Source organism: Brienomyrus brachyistius, chromosome 1, assembly GCF_023856365.1.
Source record: "Brienomyrus brachyistius isolate T26 chromosome 1, BBRACH_0.4, whole genome shotgun sequence".
In the NCBI taxonomy this organism is placed as follows: domain Eukaryota; kingdom Metazoa; phylum Chordata; class Actinopteri; order Osteoglossiformes; family Mormyridae; genus Brienomyrus; species Brienomyrus brachyistius.
This window is the reverse complement of record NC_064533.1, coordinates 12,726,303-12,752,710: the sequence shown is the minus strand read 5'-3', so window position 1 is coordinate 12,752,710 and position 26,408 is coordinate 12,726,303. Positions and strand designations below refer to the sequence as shown.

The 26,408-nt window shown below is 40.2% G+C and overlaps 1 protein-coding gene across 1 annotated transcript in view; it reads left to right on the top strand.

Moving 5' to 3' along the window:
- LOC125742100 (protein O-mannosyl-transferase TMTC2-like) overlaps nucleotides 1–25,085 on the top strand; it is a 56,804-nt gene extending 31,719 nt beyond the window's left edge. Inside the window, exons 3-12 of the mRNA XM_049013771.1 lie at nucleotides 4,516–5,341; nucleotides 6,476–6,590; nucleotides 7,448–7,533; nucleotides 8,482–8,666; nucleotides 9,207–9,285; nucleotides 11,414–11,535; nucleotides 13,446–13,527; nucleotides 15,147–15,261; nucleotides 18,933–18,996; nucleotides 24,523–25,085. Coding sequence (XP_048869728.1) covers nucleotides 4,516–5,341; nucleotides 6,476–6,590; nucleotides 7,448–7,533; nucleotides 8,482–8,666; nucleotides 9,207–9,285; nucleotides 11,414–11,535; nucleotides 13,446–13,527; nucleotides 15,147–15,261; nucleotides 18,933–18,996; nucleotides 24,523–24,702 — 1,854 coding nt within the window. The 3' untranslated portion in view covers nucleotides 24,703–25,085. The remainder of the gene's footprint in view (nucleotides 1–4,515; nucleotides 5,342–6,475; nucleotides 6,591–7,447; nucleotides 7,534–8,481; nucleotides 8,667–9,206; nucleotides 9,286–11,413; nucleotides 11,536–13,445; nucleotides 13,528–15,146; nucleotides 15,262–18,932; nucleotides 18,997–24,522) is intronic.
- Nucleotides 25,086–26,408: the final 1,323 nt, after the last annotated feature.

The window sequence follows — 26,408 nt, the reverse complement described above, 5'->3', positions numbered from 1 at the left end:
TTATTAAGTAATTATTTACGTGACTTCCAGCTTAATTATTATTCATTTTATTCATGTTATTTTTTTGCTTTAAAAACAGATCTTATCTTGTCATTTGTTATAATAAATGGTTTAACAACATTGTTTCAGCCTGATGTGGAAACAAAATGTAAAAAGAATTGCGCGCATTTATTCAGATGATTAATTTCCATGTAAAATGTTTTTTTTTTTTAAATGTCGCAGCCCCAGACAGTCCTCTAGTCACATCCAAGGTCCTCTGCCTCATTGGGGTTTATCTGGAGGAATGCTGAATCTAGCCGTGGATAATGAGCTATCTCACTCTGGTTTGTATCCAAGGACATGTGGATACATGGGAACGCCAGAGACTTGGGGGGGGGGGGGGGGGGGGGGTCCTGGAAACAATCCCCTCACTCTGGACAGGATATTATTCCTTTTTATCTCTTTCCCTTATTCCAGTGAGCATATCTCCCATTGTCTCCTTTTTTACTATTTTCAATTACATTTGCTGCTGTGTAATGTACCTAAGCTGTGTGTGGGTGCTGTATATTCCATGGCTCTTTGTGGGGCATCACAGTGCATTGGTGTAGCTTTCATGGCACAAAAGCTGTTTTGTTTCACACACTGTATGGTGTGATCTGGGGTTCTGTTAGCTGATGGACTGTCCTGGTCCAATATTAAAACAGGTGGGGGTGGGGGGCCGAGATTTTCTCTGAAGCCAAAAATTCCTAGTTACCCCAGTGGTTGGATTCAAAAACATGAATATTTGCCATGACATACAGTTACACGCAATCATAAATTAATGTTACCGGTATATATTAATGTCATCTGAGAGAATGATTACATCATGACTGCTATAGTAAATGTCTGTCTGGAAAATCTCCCCTAGTCATTTGAACTCTAAAAAAAAGCTGTTAGAGGAAAAGAAAACGATTAGTGCACAAATTGGCAGTGCGATCCTGATACACTGGGACAGTTAGTTCATGCTGACTGCATAAATTAATCTGCGATACTGTATGTGAAGTGAATTAAAATGGCCTTTATCTTCTAAATCAACCATAATGTATTCCTTTAAGAGTGCGGAACTGCTCTGTGAAATTCAGTCGTGCACACCGTCTCCGTGTTTAAATGTGCTTCCTTAGGTGGTATAATAATAGAGAAAAGAGAATTTTAGTGTGACCCTGACTTTGTGATTTTGTCACACGCTGTGGTTGGAAGGTATTGCAGTTAGTGCGTCAAGAAGTAGGACTGACATTAACTCAAGAAAGCAAATGATGGAGAAAGTGTCATTCATTCTGATACCCACCCAAGTGACAGCTAGTATGCTAGAAACATACTATAGAAGAAGGAAACATGCATCCAATTATAATTTACAAATAATAAATGGTTTTTGAATAACTTGTCATTTTAGCATAATTTCTAGCACCGAAAGCATGCATAAATTTATACTGCAGTAGGCCACAAGCCAATAAGCAGAGTGAACCATTCTCCTGATATAAAAACTTGTATGTTCTGCTCACTAGCCTTCTGGATATCCGCTACTGGATGTCTCCAATAAGAAACTCAAGACCTCTTTGATGGCAGTAATTAGGGGTATGGGCAGGGGCGGGGGGATTGGGGCAGGACCTTAATTACGTGTGTGCCATTATGGCTTACTCTGCAGGCACTAGACGATGATGTGAAACAGAAGTGCCTGAGATGTCCAATTGCACTAAATGGACTTTTATTTTACGAGCGGGGGGGGGGCATGGATTATGGATTATTTTGACATTGAGGATCTCCATAGGTGGACTGAGAGCAGCTCTCGGCTAATGAAAAGCATTTCTTGGAGGGACACTTACTGTCTGCTGAAGAGCCTGGATTTGTGAGAGCTACGGTTTATTTTCCGACATATAAACCCCTTGAGTACTTGGCGTTTTGTTATGTGAATTCCATGCTTCCACATTGAGAGACATAGTACTGTAAAGATACATGCACAATAGGCTCCAAATAGGGGGGGGGGGGTGCAAAGCTGGAACACAAAACCTAATACAAATTAAAAACACCTTAATAAAACAAAACAAAAAAAACAGAAACACAGAAAAAGTACATGATACAACATGAATACAAAAGATAGGAAAACCTTTAAAATCTTTAAAAAGCCAAACCTCCAAACAGCTCCACAGCAGCAGGAACACAAAAATGCCTAAACAGCAACCTTCAGTCTCCTTCAGTAACTCACCATCCTCCAATTTTCCGTTCTGGGTTCTATTGTAGTGACAATAATTTTTTTTTTGTACTGCTTATAATTTAAAAAGTAGCATTTATATTACTTTTGATCCCAGCTCTTGGGCCGTGCAATTTGTGATTTCTATCAGACGACCCGTGGGTTTCTAAGAAGGTCCGATGGTGCTGTGATCACTCGTGTTGCATGTTCTCTCTAATTAACAGCCTCAGTAAAATCTCACCGAACATGGTAAATCTCAGCCTGCAATAAACATCTCTCTCTCCACCTGGCTCTCAAACCGAATTCAAGATCAAATCTCACTCGGATGTATTATTTTAATATTCTAAATACATTTTCTACTGCAATGATTTCTTGTGCCTCAATTATTTCTTTTCTCTCATTATTGATATGAATTCACCTTTGAAGAATTGCTCAGAAGTATTTCCTGCCTCGTGTTTAATGAACTCGTACGGCAAGGATGTTGATCTTATCTTGTGTTCTTTGATCTGATGTTGCAACTGATCATACCGCTGTTGGACATTCTCCTATTTCCTCAGTGCAAAGTCTAGCCATCAATAACCGTAAACCCTGCTTTTCGTCATCATTGAACTATCTAGCCCGCCGTTCTCGTGCCCCGACTTGCTTCAGTCACACCATGCACGATAAATATCACACGTGTATTAGATTTGTGACGCTTTCCATGCTTTTGGAAAAGCTGCCTCTGAGTCTGATTAGAATCTCTGAGTTCCTGATGGGTCCCAGTTTATTAAATTTTTATTAGGCGGGAGTCCAGGTCCCCCCCCCCCATACAACCAGAGCAGCTCATGCCAGAATGGTCACTTCACATCTAATCCGATTACCGAAGATTAATTTTACTGATAGCAACGATCCCCGAGGTCTTTATAAATTACTGGTGATTAGTGTGCCTACAAGCTACGTTGTTTGTCCAGTCAGGTACAGCTGCTGTTCGCCCCTTTTTACAGTAGAAGAATAAGCACATAAATAAGTAATATTGGCATCACATGTTGTTTTTACGGCACTTAATGTTCCTTTCTGCTCTGTGGGGGCGTGACCCCTAAATCTAGAGGGTTTCTCTTTAATTAGCTAATAAAGGACAGGAAGGTTACCATGACCTTGTCATCTCCTAGCAACCGGGGTGAATCTCCAGAACACAAGGACAGCCAGACAACCAAATACATATCAGCGTTTCACTAAATGTTTTCTATTTTCTTTATCTTGCTGACAAAGCCTCCTTCTCAGTCTCTCAGTAAGATACGCTGTAATGAAAAATAATCACTAGAACAATGATATTGTTTGACTGTATGAAAATATATGTCACTGTGCATTCAACAATGAATAGTTTTAACTATCTGGACATGCTAAATGTCAAGCTAATTGAGATAATATAGTAATGAAGTTGTCCATGGTGTTTTGCATCAATTAGAACAAGTTCATATGTGGACCTTTCACCCTCTTCAATGACCCATGACACTGTAAAAATACTTAGAGCACAGAGGACTGGCAGCTCTCACAAGGGTTGTAGTAGTTCTGCAATGCAAATTTATCTAAGAGGCTGATTTGGTCCTACAGCTATGGACAAATTGAATTTGTTTCTTAAACGAGGACATGGGGCATCTGAGTTGAAACAGTTAAGAATGCCTAAAACTATAGTGCAATTACTGCTTATAGTAAAGTGAAACGTTAGAAGATTTGTGTTGTTTTTCATTAAAAGAGCAATGAGTTATTGTTTTATGTGGAATAGTATTCAGTGTGCTCAGAAGGCAAACCAAAAATAACAAAAAACATCAAAATAACATTTTAAACATAAGAATACTGATTTAATGATTTACGAATCCAACTCAGAACCTCAGAAAAATTGCCAGTTGTCCATAGTTTGGTTCATGCACTTGGTTTAATTATGCACATAGCAACAAATCTGTATTTTCCCTGGATACTGTAGCTATGTTTTTGGTGAAGTGGAAAGACTTGGCTAAGTATACTGAGTGTGCATAGAACTGTGCATGTCCTAGCAGTACAGCAAACCAGGTGCGTTTGACATTTCCAATTCACAGTTACATGCTAGCTTTGCATATTCCAAGTCATATGCTCCAAAAATAGGAGTTATTTGAAATTTCCTGCTTTTGTGAAACACGGCCAAGATTAAACCCAATTTAAGGTTCCCTATAGATAATAATCTTAGTCAGTAAATCACATGCTAACAAGAGCAGTTCAATGGCTCCCTTCTCCCTTCGTGGATGCTGCTGATTTCTGCTGAATGAAAGCTATAAATGCTGTCTTTGTTCTCTTTGTAGAGGAGAAATGTCAGCCTGCTTCTGCGAGTGACTTTGCTGGCCTGCTGGGGGCTTGTTCTCCTGGCCGCCCGCCTCTATTGGATGGGCAACAAACCGCCGAGCTTCTCCAACTCCGATAACCCAGCGGCCGACTCGCCCTGCCTCCTGACCAGGACGCTGACTTTCCTCCACCTGCCGGCCTTCAACATGTGGCTGCTCCTGTGCCCACACACCCTGAGCTTTGATTGGTCCATGGACGCCATGCCCCTCCTCAGGAGTGTTAGTGATTGGAGGAACCTTCAAACCGTGAGCTTCTATATCGCATTGCTGCTCCTGGCGCGGTTTGGCCTTCGGAGTCCGGCCAAGAACAGAGAGACCAATGGAAAGGCTCACATCGCAAATGGGAAGTCCTGCACCAATGGGCAGAGTTACCATGCAGGTTCCAGTCTCCAAAACTCAGACTCAGAACTCTCAAGAAATATAGAAAATGGGATGAAAAAGTCTAGTCATCTAAGGACTACACTGCCCACCACAGAGAATGTGGTTATATTTGCTCTCAGCTTGTTGTCAATTCCCTTCCTCCCTGCCACTAACTTATTTTTCTACGTGGGATTTGTAGTAGCAGAGAGAGTGCTTTATATACCCAGCATGGGCTTCTGCCTGCTGGTGACTGTGGGCATTAGGGCCGTGTATATCAGACTTAGCAGAAGATCCTCCAAAACACTGTTAATGTACTTCAGCGCTTTGTTGGTGATTCTCTATGGGATCCGGACTGTGATGAGGAACCGAGACTGGCAGAACGAGGAGATGTTGTATAAGTCAGGAGTAACTGTGAATCCGGCAAAAGGTAAGTCAGATGTTTACATATCACACGTGGACCTTTAGACCCCTTTTGGTACAGTACCTAAAGCACAAGACTAAATTAGTACAATGTTATTCTCCTAAGAAACTTACCTGCACTTTCTAAGCTGTAAGCATAGTCCACTATATGGAAGTCTAAATTCTATTTAAAATGTTAGTTCTAACAGTATAGTCCTTTTAAATTATTCACTGGAACCGTATTGCTACCATCCTTAATATTACCAGACACACATCATAATCTTTTTCTCATTATTTTTGTCTGTTTATCTTCTCAGCTGTCACAGTTTTAAGAGTAACTTCCCAGAAAAAAACATTATTCTACGCGTCTCCTGATCCTTTTGGCAGAATCCCTCCACACATCTCCATTTGGTGTCAAGTATTGGAGATTTTCAACGAGCTTTGTGTTAAATAGTCTCCATTTTGTTTTTAGAAATTGAGAGACATTACATCTGTTTGTGCTGGCAGAGAAGCAGACAGCTTGTGGTCGTGGTCCATATGAAGTCTATGTCGGGGCAACTCCTCGATGGTTTCATCCATAGTTCAGCCTTATTTGTCTTCCAGAAATGGCCCAGTGCTGCCAAAATAAACAGAGGTGCACTGGAGTGTCAGACTCTAGGTGCTGTAGCGGTTTCTAGCATGGATTCTGTCTTTCACGTAATAATAAATTGAGCCTAACAGACACTCTGGCAGACAGAGCAGACAATATGTTTTAATAAATGCACAGTGCAAATTACTTATAATGTGAAATACTTATTTTACTTCCTCCTGAATTCACTAGCTGTTGCAACACCAAAAAGGAAATGAACGAAATGTAATCAGTAAAACCGGTCATGACTCCAACATGCATACGGGCTGCCAACAGACAAAGATTAACCGTAAAGTTGTCCGAAATATTTAAGACGTATTTAGCCGTTTGTGATATTTTTAACAAACACTTCAAGATCCTGTTGATTTGTGTCCATATGTGAGTGCATTGGTTAGTTGTATCTATATTGAACAGATGTTGACAGTTGGATATTGAGTTTCACCTCTGTGATGTGATGTACTTCTATACTTTGGGGGAGTCTCATCATTTTATGTAAATGTACTTCATGAAAATATCACGCTCTGTGTCCATCAGCATGGGGGAACCTCGGGAATGTCCTGAAGAATCAGGGAAAGGTTGAGGAGGCTGAGAGGGCCTACCGAAACGCGCTGTACTACCGCAGGAATATGGCTGACATGCTGTATAACCTGTGAGTACCTTTCAGCTACCCTCTACGAAGGAGCCTTCAGTCGTGACTCTGTATTTTGAGCCCTCTTGGGGGGAAGCTGTGTGGTATGTTCGCTCCCATCCCTTTGTTCCCCTTCATCATGCTTAGCAAGGCTGGGACTAGAAGAAAGCTTCATTCAGCACATGTGCCAAGTGACCTATAAGGCGCCGTCGCCTTGTGCAGGCCGATTCATCCATTCACTGCACGAGTTCCGGAACACCTATGGAACGTGTCGCAGTGACTCACCCTAAAACAGCTATCACAGCTATGGTTGGCTGTGGGTCAGAATGCTACCTCTGTATTTGCCTGCAGGGGAATGTTCTTCTGACAATCGTCATGCCACGGAAGTGCATCGATGTTTGGCAGGCCACCATTTCCCCAGCTATCCTGGGTGAAAATTAGTGTCAGTGTGGCAGATTTTGAAGTCTGAGCCCGCTGCTTCACAGTATGTTGTGTGTCTGCATATGAATGTACTTGTGCTCTGTGCTGGCATTGCCACTAATATCGTATCATGTGACCTTTGTTGCGTATGTCTTATGTAACCCTCCGGTAACTTGGGGTAGGGGGACACACTTTCACTGACTGGGGAATGATCACACATTTCTTTCAGTTTCATAAACTTAATTCACGGCAAATAAATTCTTATGTATTTGTTTTGTGATACATAAGCAGCACAAAAAGGCGGCAGATTATTGCAGTGATGGACGTGCTGGTTTTGGTCAATGCTGAGCATGAGTCCGGCCAACATCTGCCCTATTACCTTGTGCTTACGCACGCTGCCTCTGGCCTTCGATACAGCTGGATGGAACGGCCTCCTCATATCTTCTTTTCCTTCGTAGGGGTTTGCTGCTACAGGAGGGGAACCGGCCGTCAGAGGCACTGCGTTACTATAAGCTTGCGATCGGGAGCAGGCCGACACTAGCCTGTAAGTACAGTCTTTCACCTGTAATTTCAGGATCCTGGGCAGGGCTGGAATGGGATTAAAAATTGGCCCTGGGCTTGTGGTGGGAGAGCCCCACAATAAATTTTGCCGGCCCACGTACCCTTCGGGCAAAATCGCCCAGTATGCCAGATGGTCAGTCTAGTCCAGGTCTTGGGAGACAGAAACAGTAACGTAATTATGAAGGCTGGACTAAAACAGGGTACAGGACCACAGCCTTCTGGGAACAGACGGTTCAGTAGGGCAAGAAGTACAGGAGCATCAAAGTGTGCTTTGGTTGATTAATCTTCACACGCATGAGGCCGAAACTTCGTCTATTGAGTCAGGAGACTGCAGCAGTTGCGTGCTATTTACTGCGACCTGAAGTCCCTGTGTGCTTTCGGCTCCTCAGTAGCCAATTTAATAAAATTGCAGCAAGTTTTTTTTGTGCAAAGAAATGCTTTTTTTCCTCTCTGGGCACATCGTAAATTGGCTTGTCTGCTGTTGTTGTGCATCGTAGGCCCAGAAAGAAGACAAATTAGAAATAAGCTTTTATTTTCCCAGACTACTCTAATTTACTTGAACAGTACTCTCTCATTCCATGTGATTGAGTAACAAAGATCCCACATTCTGAGCATGGGTTAGGTCTTGTTTAGTAATGCAATTTCTTTGAACCCCAAAATCAATTTTAATAGAATAATGGCAGAGTGACTTTTTGAATCGGTTAAGAGTAAATTAACAACAGATCTGTACTGTTAATGGTTTATTGCGACAGTCTGTGTGAAAGGCTTCAGTTATGAGAGCGCTCTTGAAACCCAGTACCTGCACATTCCCTGGTAATTTGATTTGAATAAGTGCTGCCACTCTATGGATAATAAAAGGCAGCCCATATTCATTATTAAGTAAATTATTAAGGAAAACATAGGTTTACATGGTGTCTTCTTGTGCTTCAAGCTGCCTACTTGAACATGGGGATCATTCTGATGGACCAAGGCCGCATGGATGAGGCCAAGAGGACGTTCCTGACCTGTGCCGACATTCCCGACGAGAACCTGAAAGACCCGCATGCTCACCGGAGCTCGGTGACCAGCTGCCTGTACAACTTGGGCAAGCTTCTTCATGAGCAGGGCCTCCAGGAGGTGGGCGGAAGGAGCTGGGGGAGCATGACAGGACTGGGGGTGACGGGACAGGGAGCTGGCGGAGTGCCACATCGCCGGGCGCCAGCCAATGACACGTTTAGGAGTCAGAAGTGGGAGCAGGCCTAGCAAGTTTAAGTAACGTGCCGTATCGCTCTGACAGGACCAGATGTACTCTGGCACTCCAGACGGGGCCCATAATTAGGCCTCAATTTGTCCTTCACTCTCAGAAAGTTCAGTCTGAAGTAAGCGCCACCCTGTAAGTTAGGCTTAGAACTGACATTTATACGAATGTCTAAATTTAAAGTAATTTAACATAATTTGCCTGGTCAGTGTGGTCTGGCAAAACATTAAAATAACTACAATTCAGCAGTCGGTTAATGCATTAGCAGTGCACTGCTGGGCAACACCTACAGCATGAAATTTCACTTACGGTCGGCTGTGATGCAGATTCATAAGTTTGATGAGCTACCCTGCAGCAGCCCATCCCCTCTCCTGTGAGACTCACTCCTTAATGATGGGCTCCCTCCCTTTTGTTCCTAGGAAGCCCTTTCTGTATATAAGGAGGCGATCCAGAAAATGCCCCGGCAGTTTGCCCCTCAGAGCCTATACAATATGATGGGTAAGTGTGATATATGCGGTGAAAATCAGCCCAGCATTGTAGGATGCCGACATGTCACGTGTGTCGCTTTGCGGATGTCGGCCTTTTAATGAATTACATACAAATGTAAAGGACAATAAAAGGACAAATCACTAGCTGCTGATACAGAACAGTATTAGTACAGAATCTCTATTGTGTATCGTGCATAATTTAAATATTTATATTGCAACCAGTGACAACCTTCCCTTCTTATAACATAGAATTATGTTAAATATCAGTCTCACACTGACTTCGTTTTTAAGTATGACGGGTTTTGTGAGAGCTTGAGGTCTCTTACCATATGCCATTCCGTATATATAGTATTTTAACAACAGCATATCCCAGTTTTCGCTAATTTTTCTGCAGCTCCACCACTGGATGCTTGATTTTGCTACTTAAAAGATACAGTATTAAATCGTTTAACTTAATATATCACGTAAGCAGGGCTGAAGGTATGAAGTCAATCATTTTGTCCATAACACAAAATAAAAAGTGGGGTACCCTGGCTAACTTTGGGGTCTTCTGTGTAGAGAATGCTGGTTCTAAGAAAGAGTAAGTGATTAACGTGTAATGTTCTTACTGCTTGGCGGGGGGGGGTCTGTTTACATTGTCAGTCCAAATGGAGGCATATGTGATTGTAATTGTACACTATTCGACCATTTTGACTGCTAACCATTTCAAGCTGACAACCAGTTTTGTTGAGAACAAGGGAGAACAATAATGCTTGTTATTTCTGAAGTTTTTCCAACACAACTATTTCTTAAAGTTGATGTATGTTAATCCATACTGAGTGTGAAGGGACCCTATTGGGCTTTTCTGTTTTTTCCCTTTCCTTTAGTGTGTTATACTGCTTTATGTGCATGTAAACGGTCTGAAAAGTCTCATGGTCTAAAGTACACAGCAAAGGGCGTAACTCACTACAGAATCCTCTCTTCTCCAATCTGTCTGAAATGCCTCACTGGAATTCCAGCCCTTACTTCCATGACATGATGAGGTCACCTCGTAACTCAAACCTTATTGGCTGCCTACCTGCAAGCAGACTGCAAGATGGGCAGAACTTGTAGGGCAAGCTAACCAATCAGGTTTGCCGACCAATCAGAGCACACTGGGCTCATCAGGGGTGGGGCTTGAAGTTGTAACAGAGCGATTCAGACAGAGTTATAGGTAGAGTGAATAGAGATGTACGTTATGAGAAAAATTATTTGTTTTTGGAACATTGAAGCATTAAAAATCTATTCCAGTAGACACAAAAATTAGTAGATTGCGAAAATGAGCATAACAGGCCCTCTTTAAGTATAACTGTAGTTCATCAATAATAATAACTCTGATTTGTATTAGGATGTTAAATGTAAAACAATGTTTTTGTGTCTTTTGCTATATATAGTGAAATTCTTGCCATAATGACTGAAATCCCCAGACGAGTTTGTTTTGTCAGTGGGGACAAACTCAAGGAAGGCGAAGGATTCTGTAAGGCCACATCGTATGGTCATCAATTCCGTCAACAAGTCATCAATACCATATCACTGGCGCACGTTGACTTGAAGTACATGGGTCAGCCACATATTGTAACTTATCCCAGCTAAACTGTAGCCAAGAGGCCTCTAAGCACAAGTGCTGGAGACATTCATCTTCTCAAGAATGATATATTAAATCCAGTGATCGGCGGACATTTTTATACGCGTCTTACTGTTTTTGGTGTCATTTACTGTCTCACGCATGGGCTGCATAATGCAACATTTTCTTGATTCACTGTAAATCCCGCTGAAGATGGATGTGTTTATAGCTGTTTGCTTTGCATGGATCTTCCTGCAGCACATACAGCATGTCATTTCTTTTCTACCCCATTTACGATGGATTTCATTGCTTCTCGTGGATTTAATTATTTGGAGGGGGGGGCTGCCAGTCGTTAAAAAAGTGAACGTTAACCGGTTGAGGCACTTTGGCAAAAGCTTCATCTCGTGATGGCTTGTATCCGATTTCACAGCTGGTCTGACTCATGGCTCAGTTGTTTTTCTTGACAGCCCCCTCCTATTTCATTGAGGCCGCCAGCAGAAAAATGGCCGCCTCTGTGATGCCGTAACCTCTGACCTCACCTTTGCCCAACTTGCAGGAGAGGTTTACATGCGGCTCAACCAGCTGAATGACGCTGAGTACTGGTACAAGGAGTCCCTGAGGGCCAAGCCTGACCACGTCCCCGCCCACCTGACCTATGGCAAGCTCCTAGCCATCATGGTGAGTCAAGCCCCGCCCCCAATTGTAAATATCAGTCTATAATTTACACCGAGAGCCCGCTTGTGGTGACATGAATATTGGTTCTAAGGATCCCTGAAGAATTTTAAACCTTTTATATTGTTTTTCCACCCATTCATTCATTTTCTGTAAATCGCTTGTTTTATTCGGGGTCACCAGCATAAAAAAAGTAAAAAATACATATAGGAAAAAGGATAGCCCACTACTGTCATAACAAAGAGGCCTCACTGAATATCAGTCAGTGTTATTTAGTGTTATTGACTGCAAACATGCACTCCAGAGCAAACATGACTAGTTTGTTTTTCAGATGTGTTTTTCTTTATATTGTATTTTATTGTTTTATTGCTTAAACTTAATATTCATCCGTCGGTCCATTTTCCAACCATTTATCCTGGATATCGTTGCAGAGATTTAATTTTTAGTGCAGTCTCATAGGGTTTAGCTTATTTATATAAACATTCAATTCACACTGGAGGCAATGTAGTTATCTTCTGAGTCAGCTTGTTTGTTTATGCTGTTTAGCATTAGTCACGTTGGTTTAGAAGCTGGCTTCAGGTGACCGCAAGCAGGGTGAGTATTTGGAAGATGAATGGTTTAGAGAAATTCTCTTGTGTCATTTGAAGGCTGCTCAGTTTAACAGTATGAATGTAAAAGGGTTCAAGCTGAGCATTTTACCAGGTCAACAGCTCCTAGAGGGGCGTCTTGTGAATGCTGATAGCTCTCTAACCAGCCAGACCTGAGGTGGAACATGCTGCCGGTAGTCAGAAGTAAGGAAAGTCGTTTTGGAAGATAGTGACATGAAAAACTTAGGAATGGCCCGTGAAACTGCACTACAGAAACTCGGAAATCTCAAGGAAAGTTCTCCGTCCCTCTTCATTTCCGCCCAGAACTTTGCTTCTTCTGCTGCAAAAACGATGTTGTGTTACATAACGTTAACGAAAGAAGCTTGCTTGAATCCTGCTGACAATATGACAATTATCATCCACCTCTACCACTTCAAACACACGAAAAAAATCAAACTGTTAGAAGAAATAGTGTGTTTTTTCAGAATAGGTAGGTTCATATGAAATGAGGCGTTGTTTCGAGAAAGGGAAGGGTGTCATATTACTGAAATTACCTCACCCACAGTGTCATATGTGAAAAGGAAGACAGTTATTAATGTAAGTCGATTCACTTCAGGTCTAAAATGTGTTTTCTTTGCAGAGTTAGGTTGGTGCGTAATGCCTCTTTGCTGGGAGAAACAACATATCAAAGAAAAATAAACTTGTTTTCTTAGCATTGGAGAACACGGCACTCGAAGCATCATGAAAATCTAAGATGACTAGTGTCAGTTCTTGGTTGTTTTGCTAGCAAAATTGCAGAGGGTGTTGTCTAGCAGGGAGCTGTGCTTTGGTCTTGAAATTTCAGAATGCATTTTACTTTGACTGTGGTTATTGTTTAAATCTTTCTCCTGGCCCTGCTTCCCCACTGCTTTGTCTGTCTAATGCTGTGACCATTAAAGGCAGACCAATAACACCAGATATTTGACGTATTTTAGCTGTGCATATTGAAGAACAACATTGGCACGAACACAACCAGCCCTGTGGAAGAATCACACTTTGACGTATCAAAATCCCTTCTGTCCTGAAGTGGAGTGCAAATGATCAAAGATGGGATAGAAATCTCACAATTGTCTTCATTTACCTTTTCAGTAAATCGACACAGTAACACCTGTTCATTGTGGCATTTTCTGACTGTCTATAAATTTTGAGAACTTCTAGAGGTAGTTTAACGTTTCAGGACATTTACGAGGTAATAATATGGTATGTATTCTGCATATGTATTAGTGAATCAGTATGCAGTGGAATATGTCTGTCAAATGCAATTTTGAAAGCTCTTCATTCTTGTAAAAGGGGCAGAAGACGGAAGCAGAGCGATACTTTCTGAAGGCAATCGAATTAGATCCTACTAAGGGGAACTGCTACATGCATTACGGTAAGTGCTTTCCGAAAGTAAAACCTTGTCAGTTTTACCTCACTGCAACACAGCCGAGAAAAGCTCCAATTTATCATGATACTTTTTGGATATTTAATATACAGTACATATACATGCTGTTAGAACTTAGTACACGGATTTTCAGTGCCACTCCTAATACTACTATAAATGTTGGTGAGTTTTAATAGTGACCTCATGCAGACAGGAGAAAGTGCTGGACCATGGATATCCGTCCTTTTTCTGCTATTTATTGCTCCCATTTCTCTGGGCCAGTTCCTCAGGCTTGGATGCTGGCCAGGAGGATGATGTTCTTGGATCTGTTCATCTCCCGTTAAAGACAGTCTCACGTTGTTTCCTGCTTGGCCGGGTTATTTTGACTTGTCACCTTCCTGTCCCCTTCGGCCACATCCAATGGGTCTCCATCCAGCTTGTCAGTCCAGCAGAGCTGGCCAACCTTTTCCCTAATGCCACTGGAGTAGAAGTACACGGTCTGAAGTCAGAGGCTAGCGAGGGTTGGCCTTTTTCCTGGAATTGTTCTCCTTAGCACATGATAACACGTGATAAATGGAAGGAACGTGTCTACTGTCACACTGCCGCTGCTCACAATAGCAATATTCATTTGCACGGAGAAAACTGAAATTGACAGACAAAGACCTTGCTGACAAAGGCTTATATCTACATTTATTCAACATAATAACAATAATAATTTAGAGAGACGCAGACTTGCTTACCACGCCATGCATTCTTCTTTGTTTTATTTTTAAGTAACATTAAATTTTCAAAGCTTGGTGCATTAAAGTTTGAAATTATTTCTGTGCAGATGTAGGATTTTGCATTTTGAATTTTAAATTAGGATTATGCAGGGCACACTATGTAACTATAATATATTGTCTTTTAACATTTTCTGTCTTGAACAAGAACAATATATGGGATAAAATACTGTTTAATAAAATACTTTCTCATAAATAGCCTATTTATGTATATATTTCTGGAAAAAAGAATTTCTGTTTGATGTTATTCCATGACGTACACTAATTAAAATAATAGGGCTTATTACTCATTTTCATAAAAGGCAACTTATATGTAGATATAGTATGGCTGGGTATTTATTTATTGAGCCAAATATAGAATTGCTATACTGTGCTACATTTTTCTTTATTGAAGGTAGATCTCATCGGTGTAAAAATAGATAATCTTCCTGAGATCTGGACCACAGCCATATGCTCGGTAGTCCAGCTGTCTAACCGCTGTGCTACCGACTTCCCTAAAACATCAAAATTCAGATTTTATCCTGAACTATTTTCAGAAGCATTCCTGATTTTGCCCAGAACGCCAAGCATACTAGCCGAATTCACCAAAGGCAACCAGGAATGTTTTTTTCTTGTAAGTTTCACATTCATACTGTGCTTCCTCATACTGTGAAGGAGAAGACCATGCATAAAGTAAATGTATCCACCAGAAGATGCCGGCATGCCCCGCATGTGAGCGACTTACACTTTCAGCTTAAGTGTTCTTCAGACAAATGACATCCTGGAGTTTCCCAACCGTAGTCATTCCTGAATGTGGGCGAACGTTTCGTTAAACATAGATGAAAAAAGGGCCTCCTCTGTGACCTGCAGGCCAGTTCCTGCTGGACGAGTCCCGTCTGTCGGAGGCCGCAGCGGTGGCGGAGAAGGCTGCCCAGCTGGATGGCGCTGAATTTGACGTGGTCTTCAATGCAGCCCACGTGCTCAGGTGAGGCAGGGAGACTCGCCGTAACGGCACACGCACATGCAGCAGCTAGCAGAAACAAGAAGGCAGCTGTTTTTCAGCCTTTAAATGTGAAATGGATGGAACGTGCTTCAGTTATTCATCCAGCAGGTATCCGTTAAACACATTCTTGTATTTAGCAGGTGCTAAACCTAACCCTATCCCTAACCCAGACTGACATACCTCCAAGATGGTAGCGTCAGACATTTCTTGAAACAATAGGAGGGGGTGTCAAGAGAGGCAGAAAACACAAATTTGATTTTATAGCAAATGAGCTCCTTAATTACTGGAAAAGACAGAAAAAAAATCCAAGTATGGGGCATGTCTGGGGCTAATCTGTGATTAGCAGATTTCAGTTACCCTAAAATAGAGTACAGCTCTGTGTAATACTGCTGTTGTGCAGCAGGTATGTCCCAGCATGCATGCATCTGAATAATGGCATCCAGATCGCTCGTGGGAGTTTTACTTATGCAAAGTAAAATTCAGATGTATTGATCCCGCCCCCTCTAGTTGCTTGGATCCACCTCCTCTACAATTTGATTGGTTATCGCTCTTGTGTAAGTAAAACTCCCATGAGCACCCAGGTCATCTTCAGAAAAGCCCGTGGTCAGCAGTACGTTTGGGTTATGATTTCACCACAACTCCTGAAACGCTTTAACAACGTCAGCAGATTAGTCTGGCCAGACTTTAATATGAAACAAAAAGTATTATACTGTCTTTTCCATAAGAAAACACAATGTGTGCTGGATTTGTATAGTCAATACACAGAGCACAATATTGGGTCGATTTTATCCCATGGAAAGATGCATAAGGTCATTTTTTATTATGTTATTTATTTTAGTCAGTTGATGTGAAACAACAAATGATCAGATTGACCATATGGTGCGCAAATACTTAAAATATCCTTCAAACACCTATATGATGCTACGTCACTGTAACTTTTAGAACAAGTACCCTCAGCACCTCCTTCCGTCTCGAAGCTGAAAGATGCGGTGCATTCTGTCCAATGGATGGCTTTTTTCTTGTCAGGTCCTGGGACAAAGTATCCAACCACAGAATGTTTTACTGGATCAGATGCAGGGCTTTTTATTAATGTCGTATTGTGTTTTTCCATATTTCCCGTGAAGTTCCATTTGTCCCATTTATGTGTTTTTCTTAGATGTAGATGTTGAGTGAGCCCCCCCCCCATATCTGTGGGCTGTGATCAGAGAGATGAGGCAGAACTTCAGATGTAAGCCCCCACTGTCATGTGGTTGGTGCCTCTAAAAGGCTTACTTCCTTGTCGTACACCTACTGAAGTGTGACCCCAGGATTGCTTATGGGAGTCTGTGGACTTTCGGGAAAATTAAAAATTCATTTTTATAAAAATTATGGAAATGCCAAAGTCTGATGAGAACACAATCTACAGGTTGTCTGTAATGTTGGTACATGTGCCTTACAGCATCGCCTGAGAGAGACAGCTTATTATTATACAACTATATATTTCAAAAATGATTTTGTCAGATTTATAAGTAATTTTGTCCCTCTGCAAATATGAAGAAATCTGGTCACTTTCAACTACAAACAATGTTATATTAGTTTTATCTTCCAGTAGTTCCTTTTACAATGGTTAAGCTTCCTCATTGCCTTTTTAAATAATTAGGATGCACATCTATATTCCGCATAATGAAGATAATGGAAAATGTATTTTGATGTTTCGTTGTGTCATTCTGAAGAAACTGACGTCTCTCTGCATGCAGACTCAGCTTTGCTTGATTTATATTCTGTATAATCATTATTTTCCTCTCTACTATTTTCTGAGAACTCAGGTTTCAGTCTTGTTTTGCTCTGTGAAATAAACAGAAACAAAAGCCAGTGACAATGCACTGTTTTGGCCCGATTTTTCTATAAGAGAAGTAACTGCTTGCATGGCTGCTGAACTAATGGTAAAAAAAATCTGTATTTGTCTTAAGACTTCGGAAGGGTATTCATTTCATTCGAAGGACGAGTCTCAGTTGCTGTAAATTTAGCAGTCAGAGTGAAATGGATGTGCAGTACTGTGCAAAAGGCAAAAGGAGTAACAGAAAGTGATTACAGTTATTTATCTGGGTAGTAAGTGTATGTTTCCTCAGAAAAAAAGAAAAACAGTTTAACATTAGAACATTTGCCAGTAAAAACAGAATAAGAAATAACGAACGTCTTCGTTCCACGCATTTGTTAAATTTCACCACCAGCTCACTTAGTTTAATCTGCTTAAATAATTTGATGAGGTATTGATTGGCCAGACTTGGTACGCTAGTGGGCAAGTCAAAAAATATAAGGCATATCGAACAGTTACTTTAAATACTGGGGTAACGTTAGGAGAGATTTTGCATTGGCAAAAGCTAATTCACTTTGACAGCCATAATATAATATTTCATCAACATGAAGATCATTTAAACAAAATTTTCTTTGGCTGCTTAAGTATTATATATGCAAAGCAAATGTTTGTAGTATTGCACACAATTTTTGAATTATACAATTGATGTGTAACCCAGGGGACCTTCGGGAAGATGCATTACTTTCGTGCTCTACCACCTTGTACACCAAGTTTTCAGGTGATTGATGGAATTAAACCTGGCATATTGTTTCACTTATCTAGATAATTACCTAGTAAGCCCTTTTAACAAAGGCATGTCATTTTTCAAGTCTCCCTCAGCATTTTTAGCATGCCAAGGCCAATGCCTGCTCAAATTTCTCTGTCTGTACTGACTGTTTATCCTGATAACCATGGGATTGATATGTAAATAATCAAATATATCTTTTTACATTTTCTTTTACATTGAAGTTAATTTAAAATGAGATCGGCATAACCACTTCCCAGAAATAATAACAGATATCAAGTATGACAAACAGAACGATGTAAGACGATGCTATAAAACATGACATACTGTACTGGTAAATCATTCATTGACATATTACTGTATATGCATTTGCATAAGTGAACTTTGCAATGAAGCTAAGATATTATTTGGAGCAGGATTCCAAAAATAAAGTGGAGAGTTCCTAAAAGAAGGTCCATAATTGCTTCAAGGTCAAATTCACTGCAAATTTCTGCAATCTGGCAAATGAGACTGTTAACTGTTACATCCTTATGTATATTTAAATATCTATCAGCGAAATGAGTGTCAAGCAAGTAAAATTTAGCTGGTAAAAAGGATAAACACTCTCCTTTTCCAAATATTATTTCATCATTATGGTTCACCCACACTTTATTAAACTACAGTGTATCTCTTACCAATCATTCCATAATGCATGCTCTGCACACACTTATTCTCAAAGAGTTCACTATGTGTTTAATTGTTCCTTGCACAATTCAATCGGTCCCTGTTAAGCCACAAGGCTTATTTCCCAGCCTTCAGTTTGGTTTCCTCTGATTTCTGGAGAACGGAACAGCAGCCCTGTTTTGACAGATGTGAAAATAATCATCATTTTCTCTGTGGAAGGTTCTGCCAGTTTATCGGCCTTCATGTATAGTTATGCATTTTCGATACCCTGTATGGTTTTGTACCAGGCATAGAACTATTACTGTACCTTCCACGTTCCAGATCCTTGTAGATTTTACTTTGCTTTCACAGAAACATTCACTCTGTACCCCTTGCATTGTAGTGGTAATATTAATTTCATTTGCATTGCAGGCAAGCAAGTCTCAATCAAGCAGCAGAGAAATATTATGGTCTTGCAGCAAGCCTGAGACCGAATGTAAGTATTCTTTGATTTGAATATTGTAAGTTACCTGGTAACAACAAACCTCATTTCATTATATTCAGTCTATGTCCTCTCTCTGTCTCTCTCACACACACACACACACACATACACACACAACATTTTCCTTTCTTTATATATATGTATCCCACCTTGGTGCTTTGTAAGTGTGCATGTAGAGAATGTTTTATATGTGTTTATATAAATAATTTTTCTACAGAAGTGCTATTTGTTGTTGTTTCTTAGTATTTATTGTTGTTCTTGTTGTATTTATTGCTGCTAGTCCGCAGCGTACAGCGTACATGTCATGGTTGATGCCGCAAGTGTTTAGTGATTATCCCACGCAGTTCTGGGTAAATGTTTTCACTCCACCGTCTGTGTGATGCTCGCTGTTTTCCTTTTGGCAGAGAGACTTTCACTTTCGCTACAAAGACACACATTGACATGTGACATGCAAAAATAATCTGCACAACAGAAATGACAAATCTTAGCTTATTTTTTATTTGGACATGTGTCTGGTTATGTGATCATGGACAAATGAAACCCATTTTAAATCAATAGAAATTTTATGTACATTGTAGTATCTGTATCAACTTTTGTAATAAAATAATTTTAACAGCCGATATAGTAATTTAAACTTTACATTGATTTCTTTCCATTTAATATTTATTTTATGTAGACTCAATGAAAACGTTTTATTGTGAATTTCACAATGAGATTCACTTGACATATTTATTTTGCAAACAGTAAATATTGGCAGTTTGGAATGTTTGCGGACACAATAGCCCCCTCTGGTGAGTCATCCGAGGATAACAAATAGCCCAATATGCTACCTGTTAAAGCTTCAGTTTGATGTTTGTATGCTTATATATTGTTAACCACTTGGTTCACCTTACAGAAGTGGAGGTTTACAGTATTTAGAATAACTCTTGATGTCATCCTGTCTTATGACGCCTTGTGAATTTTACATAAACGGAGATGACTTTTAATCAGAATGTTTTACTTCATCATTAACCTCTGAAAGATATTTACTCTCTGCAGTTTATCTTGTTTTTAATTAACAAATTCTTTTTAATTTCTTGGCCACAAATGACGGATATTAGAAGACGTTTTGGCATCCATGCTTACTGTTAGCAACGTAAATCTTTTCATTGCGTTATACATGATGGTATTGCTATATAAATTTCATTACATATCTCGTTACAATGACAAATTAGTGTTTGCACTTAGTGCATTAGCTTGTAAAAGTGTAATGGTTGGGATAAATAATGACAACGTGTCTTAGGGGAATGCTCCTTGTAAGCAAAGTTTATTTGTGGAAGATAAATAGCCAACTGAATTATTTTCATATCCTTTGTGATATTTTCATTGCAGCGGAGTGGTTTTTGGATGAAATATTTGACTAAGTGCTTGGTCCGTGAGTCCAGCAATTTGGTGCAGTTCCACTTGCGTATGGTGGATTACTTGGCAGCCTACCCACACACAGTATTTACTCTATCGACCATCTGCTGGTAGTTTTTCCTCTGTGAACATCGTTTCCCGTACGGCTGGATTCGGCTGAAGTTTGTTTGTTTGTGTGCTGGTGTCTGTATATGCATATGAAAATGTCCTTCTTAGCTGTTTCTCCCTAAAGCTCCTTCCGCAGGAGACAGTTTGAGCTCCAGTTCTTTGGCTTTGGTTAAAGCTGCTGTCTTTTCCGTATTTACAGTGGATTGACAGATATTTATTTAAGAGCAGTTGTTCAAAAGTGGAGAAAAGTGGAGCGAGTGATTTTCATTGATGCATTTCAACCACACATTAAAAATGATGGATGGATGAATGGATGGATGGATGGATGGATGGATGGATGGATGGATGGATGGATGGATGGATGGATGGATGGATACCCTAAATTCATATAATCCAATGTTTGAAAATAAAAAGTTTTCATTCGGGCGTCAGTCCATTTCTATTTGTGATGGGTCTCAACCTTTACGAGTACAACAGAAATGGTCTGATTCACTCCACATCTGGTGGTATTTCCATCATGGAATGTCAGAGGAAACTGAACTGGAGGTGGGGGGTGGTGAAGGTCTTTAAAACACCATCTGAGAAGCATTGAAAGCATCGAAACATCACCCCCCCCTCCGGCCCCCATAACCTGTCTTCTTCCGCAGAAGTCACCTTGTTTAGAATGTGGACGGCAGAGGTGCTCAGTGGCATGACTTGCGTTTGTCGTGACAGATGTTGTGGCTTTGTCTGGGTCAAAGGTCGCTCTCCTATGCGCTCTGCTGCCACCATCTGGTTTCACTTCACCGCTTCAAACTGGCGGCTTGAGCTAAATCACACCGAAAAATATACCCACGTGCTGACAAAGCTGAGAGGGATTTAAACAAACAAACAAACAAAACCCTCGGTTTACCAAACCCACCCTGAGGACGACCATATGATTCACAGTGGAATCTGTGTTACTCAACAAGTCTTTGGAACCAGTGGTTGAATTCAAGAGATTCCATTTTTTTTTCCGTCTGAATATAGTGGTACACCAGCAGTGAAATGAAATTGCTGCTACTCCAGAAGTGCAACACACAAGGTAGAAGGATGACAAAGTAAAAAAGCACAAAATAAGTACTAAAAATATATAGATATATAAAGTATATAAAAAGATTTAAAAATATCTATATAAATTTATGCAAATATGTAACATGCAGATTGGCCCCATTGGCTTATTTTCATTGGTGGTGTCGATGATCCTAATGGCCTGGGGGTAGAAGCTTCTCCTCAGCCTCTCAATCCCGACCATAAGGCTCTGGAGGCACCTACCATGGCTATTGAGTGTCTTTGGTAATGCTTGATGTCCTGGACCTACATCCCTGGATGTAGCTGTTCTCCAGGGTGGTGCAGTTTTGACCTGGAGATTTGCTCAGCACACTGTGTCACCCACAGTGGGGCTCTGTGGTCCCCGGAGCCACAGTTGTCATACCAGGCAGTAATGTTCCAGAAAGCACAGATCCCACAGTATTGCTGTAGGTCTTTTGTAGCTTAAAGCTTCTCAGGTGCCTCCAGTGATACAGTCACTGCCCAGCTTTCTTTAATGTGGTGGATGTGTACGTTGTCCATTTCTGGTTCTCAGAGATGTGTGCTCCATGGTACCTGTAGCTACCGACCTCTCCACCAGAGTCCCAAAACTTTTGAGGGGTGTGTACTTCCTCTGCTGCTCCTTCCTGATGTCCTTGACCATCTGCTTGTTGATCATCAAATAGAAAATAGAGTTGGAACATGGGTGGAAGCCATAGTTTGTGGGGTGTCTTTATACTCGTGGATATTTTATTGAATGCATAGGGACCTACGGAGAGATATCCTGTCAATATTCAGGTAGAAACTGCATATATGCATATCTTTGTGTTAGATTTTACAGCTTATTTCATCAACTGAAGCTATTGGCTCTGGGCAGAGAAGGTTTTGTTTTTTGGATAATTTCTTTGAGACCGTGACTCATCAGCCACAAGAGCTGTGAGAAATAGTTTCATTCATTCTTCAGTGCAGCTCTACCCCTCAAACGAGCTTTAACTACTGCTTACAAAAGCAACTACAATTTTGTGTTCCTTTCACTTTCTTTTGCTCTTCGCTTAAAAAGACTGAAATTTATTCATTTAAGGTCACACACGTGGAACAATAACGGAAGGCTAAACGGTGAATTTCTTGGTGTTACAAATTGTTTCAGGGAAAACAAGGTTTTAGCACACTGACCTCAACATGCGCCAGGAATGATGTCGCGCTGATTTTCATAGTGGTCAACAAGACGAATGTGCCTTCTTGTGAATGATAAAGTATGGCTGGGGTTCACCAGGGGACATGGGGATTCTATTCTAGAAGTGCTATGATTTATTTATTGAGGCTCTTCTGAATGTGGAATGCGATGAGGTCTTGCATATTTCTCCCACTGAGGTCCTTAAGCAGACAGCATCAGTCATCTTCCCTTCACAAACACCAAACAGAAAATGAGGAATTTCCTAATCAAGTGTGAAAATCCTGGCAGCATGACAGCCAGTACATTCATAGGAGCTGTGATTAGGAGGCATCTTGTAGGTGCAGCCAAGGCATGGTAAGGATAGAGTATCCATACGTACTTGTAAATTTGATTAATTCTGTTGGTTTCACAATTCTGTGGAGTTAGCTAATACGCCTGTAAGCATTGGTAGTCTCAGTGCGCTTTCATTTAAAACTTCCAACATTTTTATAGAATTCTGTAAAACATGAAAGCACATGGATGTTTTGAGGAACTACCCCCTCTGCTCGTATATAAATAACTGAAACTGTAGTAAGTGATTTTATTCTGTGTGCCTGAGATGTAATGCCACCGTTTCTGTAAGTTTATGTTCGCTTATTTAAGTTAGACAGCAAAATGTGCATTTTTATGTTCTCCCACGTGTTCAGACAATGTGGGTGGCAACTCGCACTTTACATCCTTTAAAATCCCTGTGTTGAAAATTTCTTTGCTGGTGAATTTTCACTCATTCCTTATTCCAAAAATGGACATAAACCTGAGTTTTGGTAGTCTCAGATATAATCCTTCACATTTGCTTGGATTCCACTCACTGACCTGCTGATATTTGGCATGAAATATCTTCTTTGTCTTTCATCCTTGGTCGGAAAACTCATTAAAGGGTGTGTCTCCCTTCAGGCAATCCAAAGCCATCTGCAGAGTCTAGAGAAGCAACTGAATTCAGATCTCTTACAAAGTCACTTTCACAGCAGTCCATTCCGTTATTTGACCAGTGTTACACAATATATACTGGATCTTTAGAAATGATATTACACTAGCTCATAGCTATTACATTTTACAACATGTATTAGAAGTACTTGCATGTACTACAATGCTTTGCAGGCCTTATGGAAAGCATACGTTGTATTGTGTACACACACAAACCCTATTTCATTTCATTACATCAAGCTATTTCTACTGTGCCATAGTTCCAACAAATGCAATACATTGCGTATTTTATCTAACTTATTACTTATTACCTACTTTTTCATCTTTAGTAACTGTTTATTTGCATATTTAATCTGTACAGCATCTATACTAGTACCCAATACTAAAAATCAGTTTTTTACCAAGAAGAAAAGTGCTGGTGTTCATTGAAAGGTCACCACAGACAAACGAAAATTTATGATAGCCTAGATGTAGCAACGTCAACGTAAGTTATTAATTTCAGCAGTCAATGTTATATTTTTTACTTAAGAAAATTATGCATTTTCACATGAAATTTTATATTGCTAATTACACACTTTTAAAACATGAACATAAATATTCGTTAATGATAAAAGACTGACTCGTTTTCTGTAAGGTAAATAGCAGCTGAAGTCTCCCAGATCTCTCTCTATAGGTTTCTTGGCTTCTTGTGGATTTTTTGGTGTGAATGGTCAGTGTGAAGCTACCAGTGTGGCATTTTATAAAAGCTGAAACAGTTTTTCATGACAAAAGCACATTTTGTCATTTGTAGAAGTATTACTAGCGTCCATTGGCTCTTTTTGTGATTTCAGTACCCAGCCGCCTTGATGAACTTAGGCGCCATCCTGCACCTGAACGGGAAGCTCCAGGAGGCCGAGTCCAATTACCTGAGAGCCCTGCAGTTCAAGCCGGACGATGCCATCACCCAGTCCAACCTGCGCAAATTATGGAAGATCATGGAGAAACAGGGGCTGAAGACGGCCGGCCCATGAGCAACCTGGGTGGCACCAGGAAGTTAGAGTCTTCTTCTTTAAGCACTGCAAGAATGGATATGCAGGCCTATCGAATGTTCAGAATCGTCCATAGAAGAAAGAAGAAGGTGGCCATTGTGGGGAAGCTCAAGATTATCACACCTGCTTCTCTGCAGAAACATCTTTTGAGCAGAATCAATTCCCTTGGAGCAGGCAGTAGCCAAAACTAAAGCTTACAGTGGGTGAATTACAGTCTTAGCATTTTTATTGCATTCTCATAGTATTTTATTGAACTCTGAAGTTCTCTAGGCATGTTCCTGGCAACAGAGAACATTGAGCTTATAGATTCAGTTTGTAACCCAAAGATCTGAATTCATACAATAAAATCCATACAACTTCTTCTTGATTATTAGTGATATTTTTCTTTTCTGGGGACTATAGTAGGCTGGAAGTAAAAAGAAAATTGTGCACATAAAACAAACAACAGAAATTTAACTGGACAAACTGACTGACTGTAACTCTTCTGTTAACCTGAAAAGTCTGTATACTGCCATATCCAAATATTTAAACCATTCTTACGACTGAATATAAATATTTTAACAAAAGTCTATTCATTTACAGAATACCACAGGGAAACACATATGCTTTCCTTCTCATATATCCAGACAAAAGATGTCTGTTGTTGTGGTGTTGTGATTTCATTACGTTACTTCCAAATGTTTGAATAGTTATGAAATAAACATTTTTTTGTGGGGGAGGTGATTGGGATGAATTGTTTGTTCAAGTGGAAATGCCTTACAGTTTTACTGGAGTTTATGAAAAGGTGCTTAATTAAAGGTGCATTAATTATGCTGAGCTTGTAAATAGGATGTAGAATTTGTTATATTACATGAAAATTGCTTTTCCAGGCACAGTGAAGCAGTAGAGCATTTTCTAGGCATGGTACACAGTTCTCAGAGAAGCAGCCTTCAAACACACAGTGACAGGGAAATTGTAAGACATGGTTCATAACTTCCCAAACAAGCTACACTCACCTGCTGCGCTCTCTTAAGAATAAACAAACTAGTATCTGTGAAAGACTGTACATTTAACTTGCTTTTTTATGGGTTACTTGCAGTTTCATTTGTATATATATATATAAATAAATGAGCATTAATATATATACTTGGAATGATTGCAAACCAAGGAAACTGAATAGTTCTGGATATATTTTAAATATCTTTCTTCCTTATTTCATATTCCAGTATTGCCAGTTATTTCTGTTTCACTCTTATTAGATGTTTAGATGTGAGAAGTTGTCGGCATTCACAGTGAACATTGCCAATATTTGGCCGTATGATAGACTGAAAATCCCATATGACTGCTACTATTTTGGTTTTGTTAATTCTGTGGAAGGGTTTGTCTACGTTCGTGCCAAAAAGGTAACATCCGACTTATTTGTGTTTTTTATTTTGCTTTTTTTTTTTTAAACGATTTTCAGGTTTCTTATCTTAATTTATTATGTACCATGCTGTCCTGCTTGTAAAATTTGTCTCCAAAATGCCTTGGGAGGAGAAGAAACTAACATATTGCATTTATTAATAAACCATGCCATCTGTTGTGTAGAATAAATTTGTGGTTATGTATTGGTGTATTTTAAACGGCACTTTGAGCTAAAAAAGCAGTCAGAAAAGACAATTCAGCATATTCCTTCTGTCATTCTTAGTGCAGTTTCATATGCCACAAAG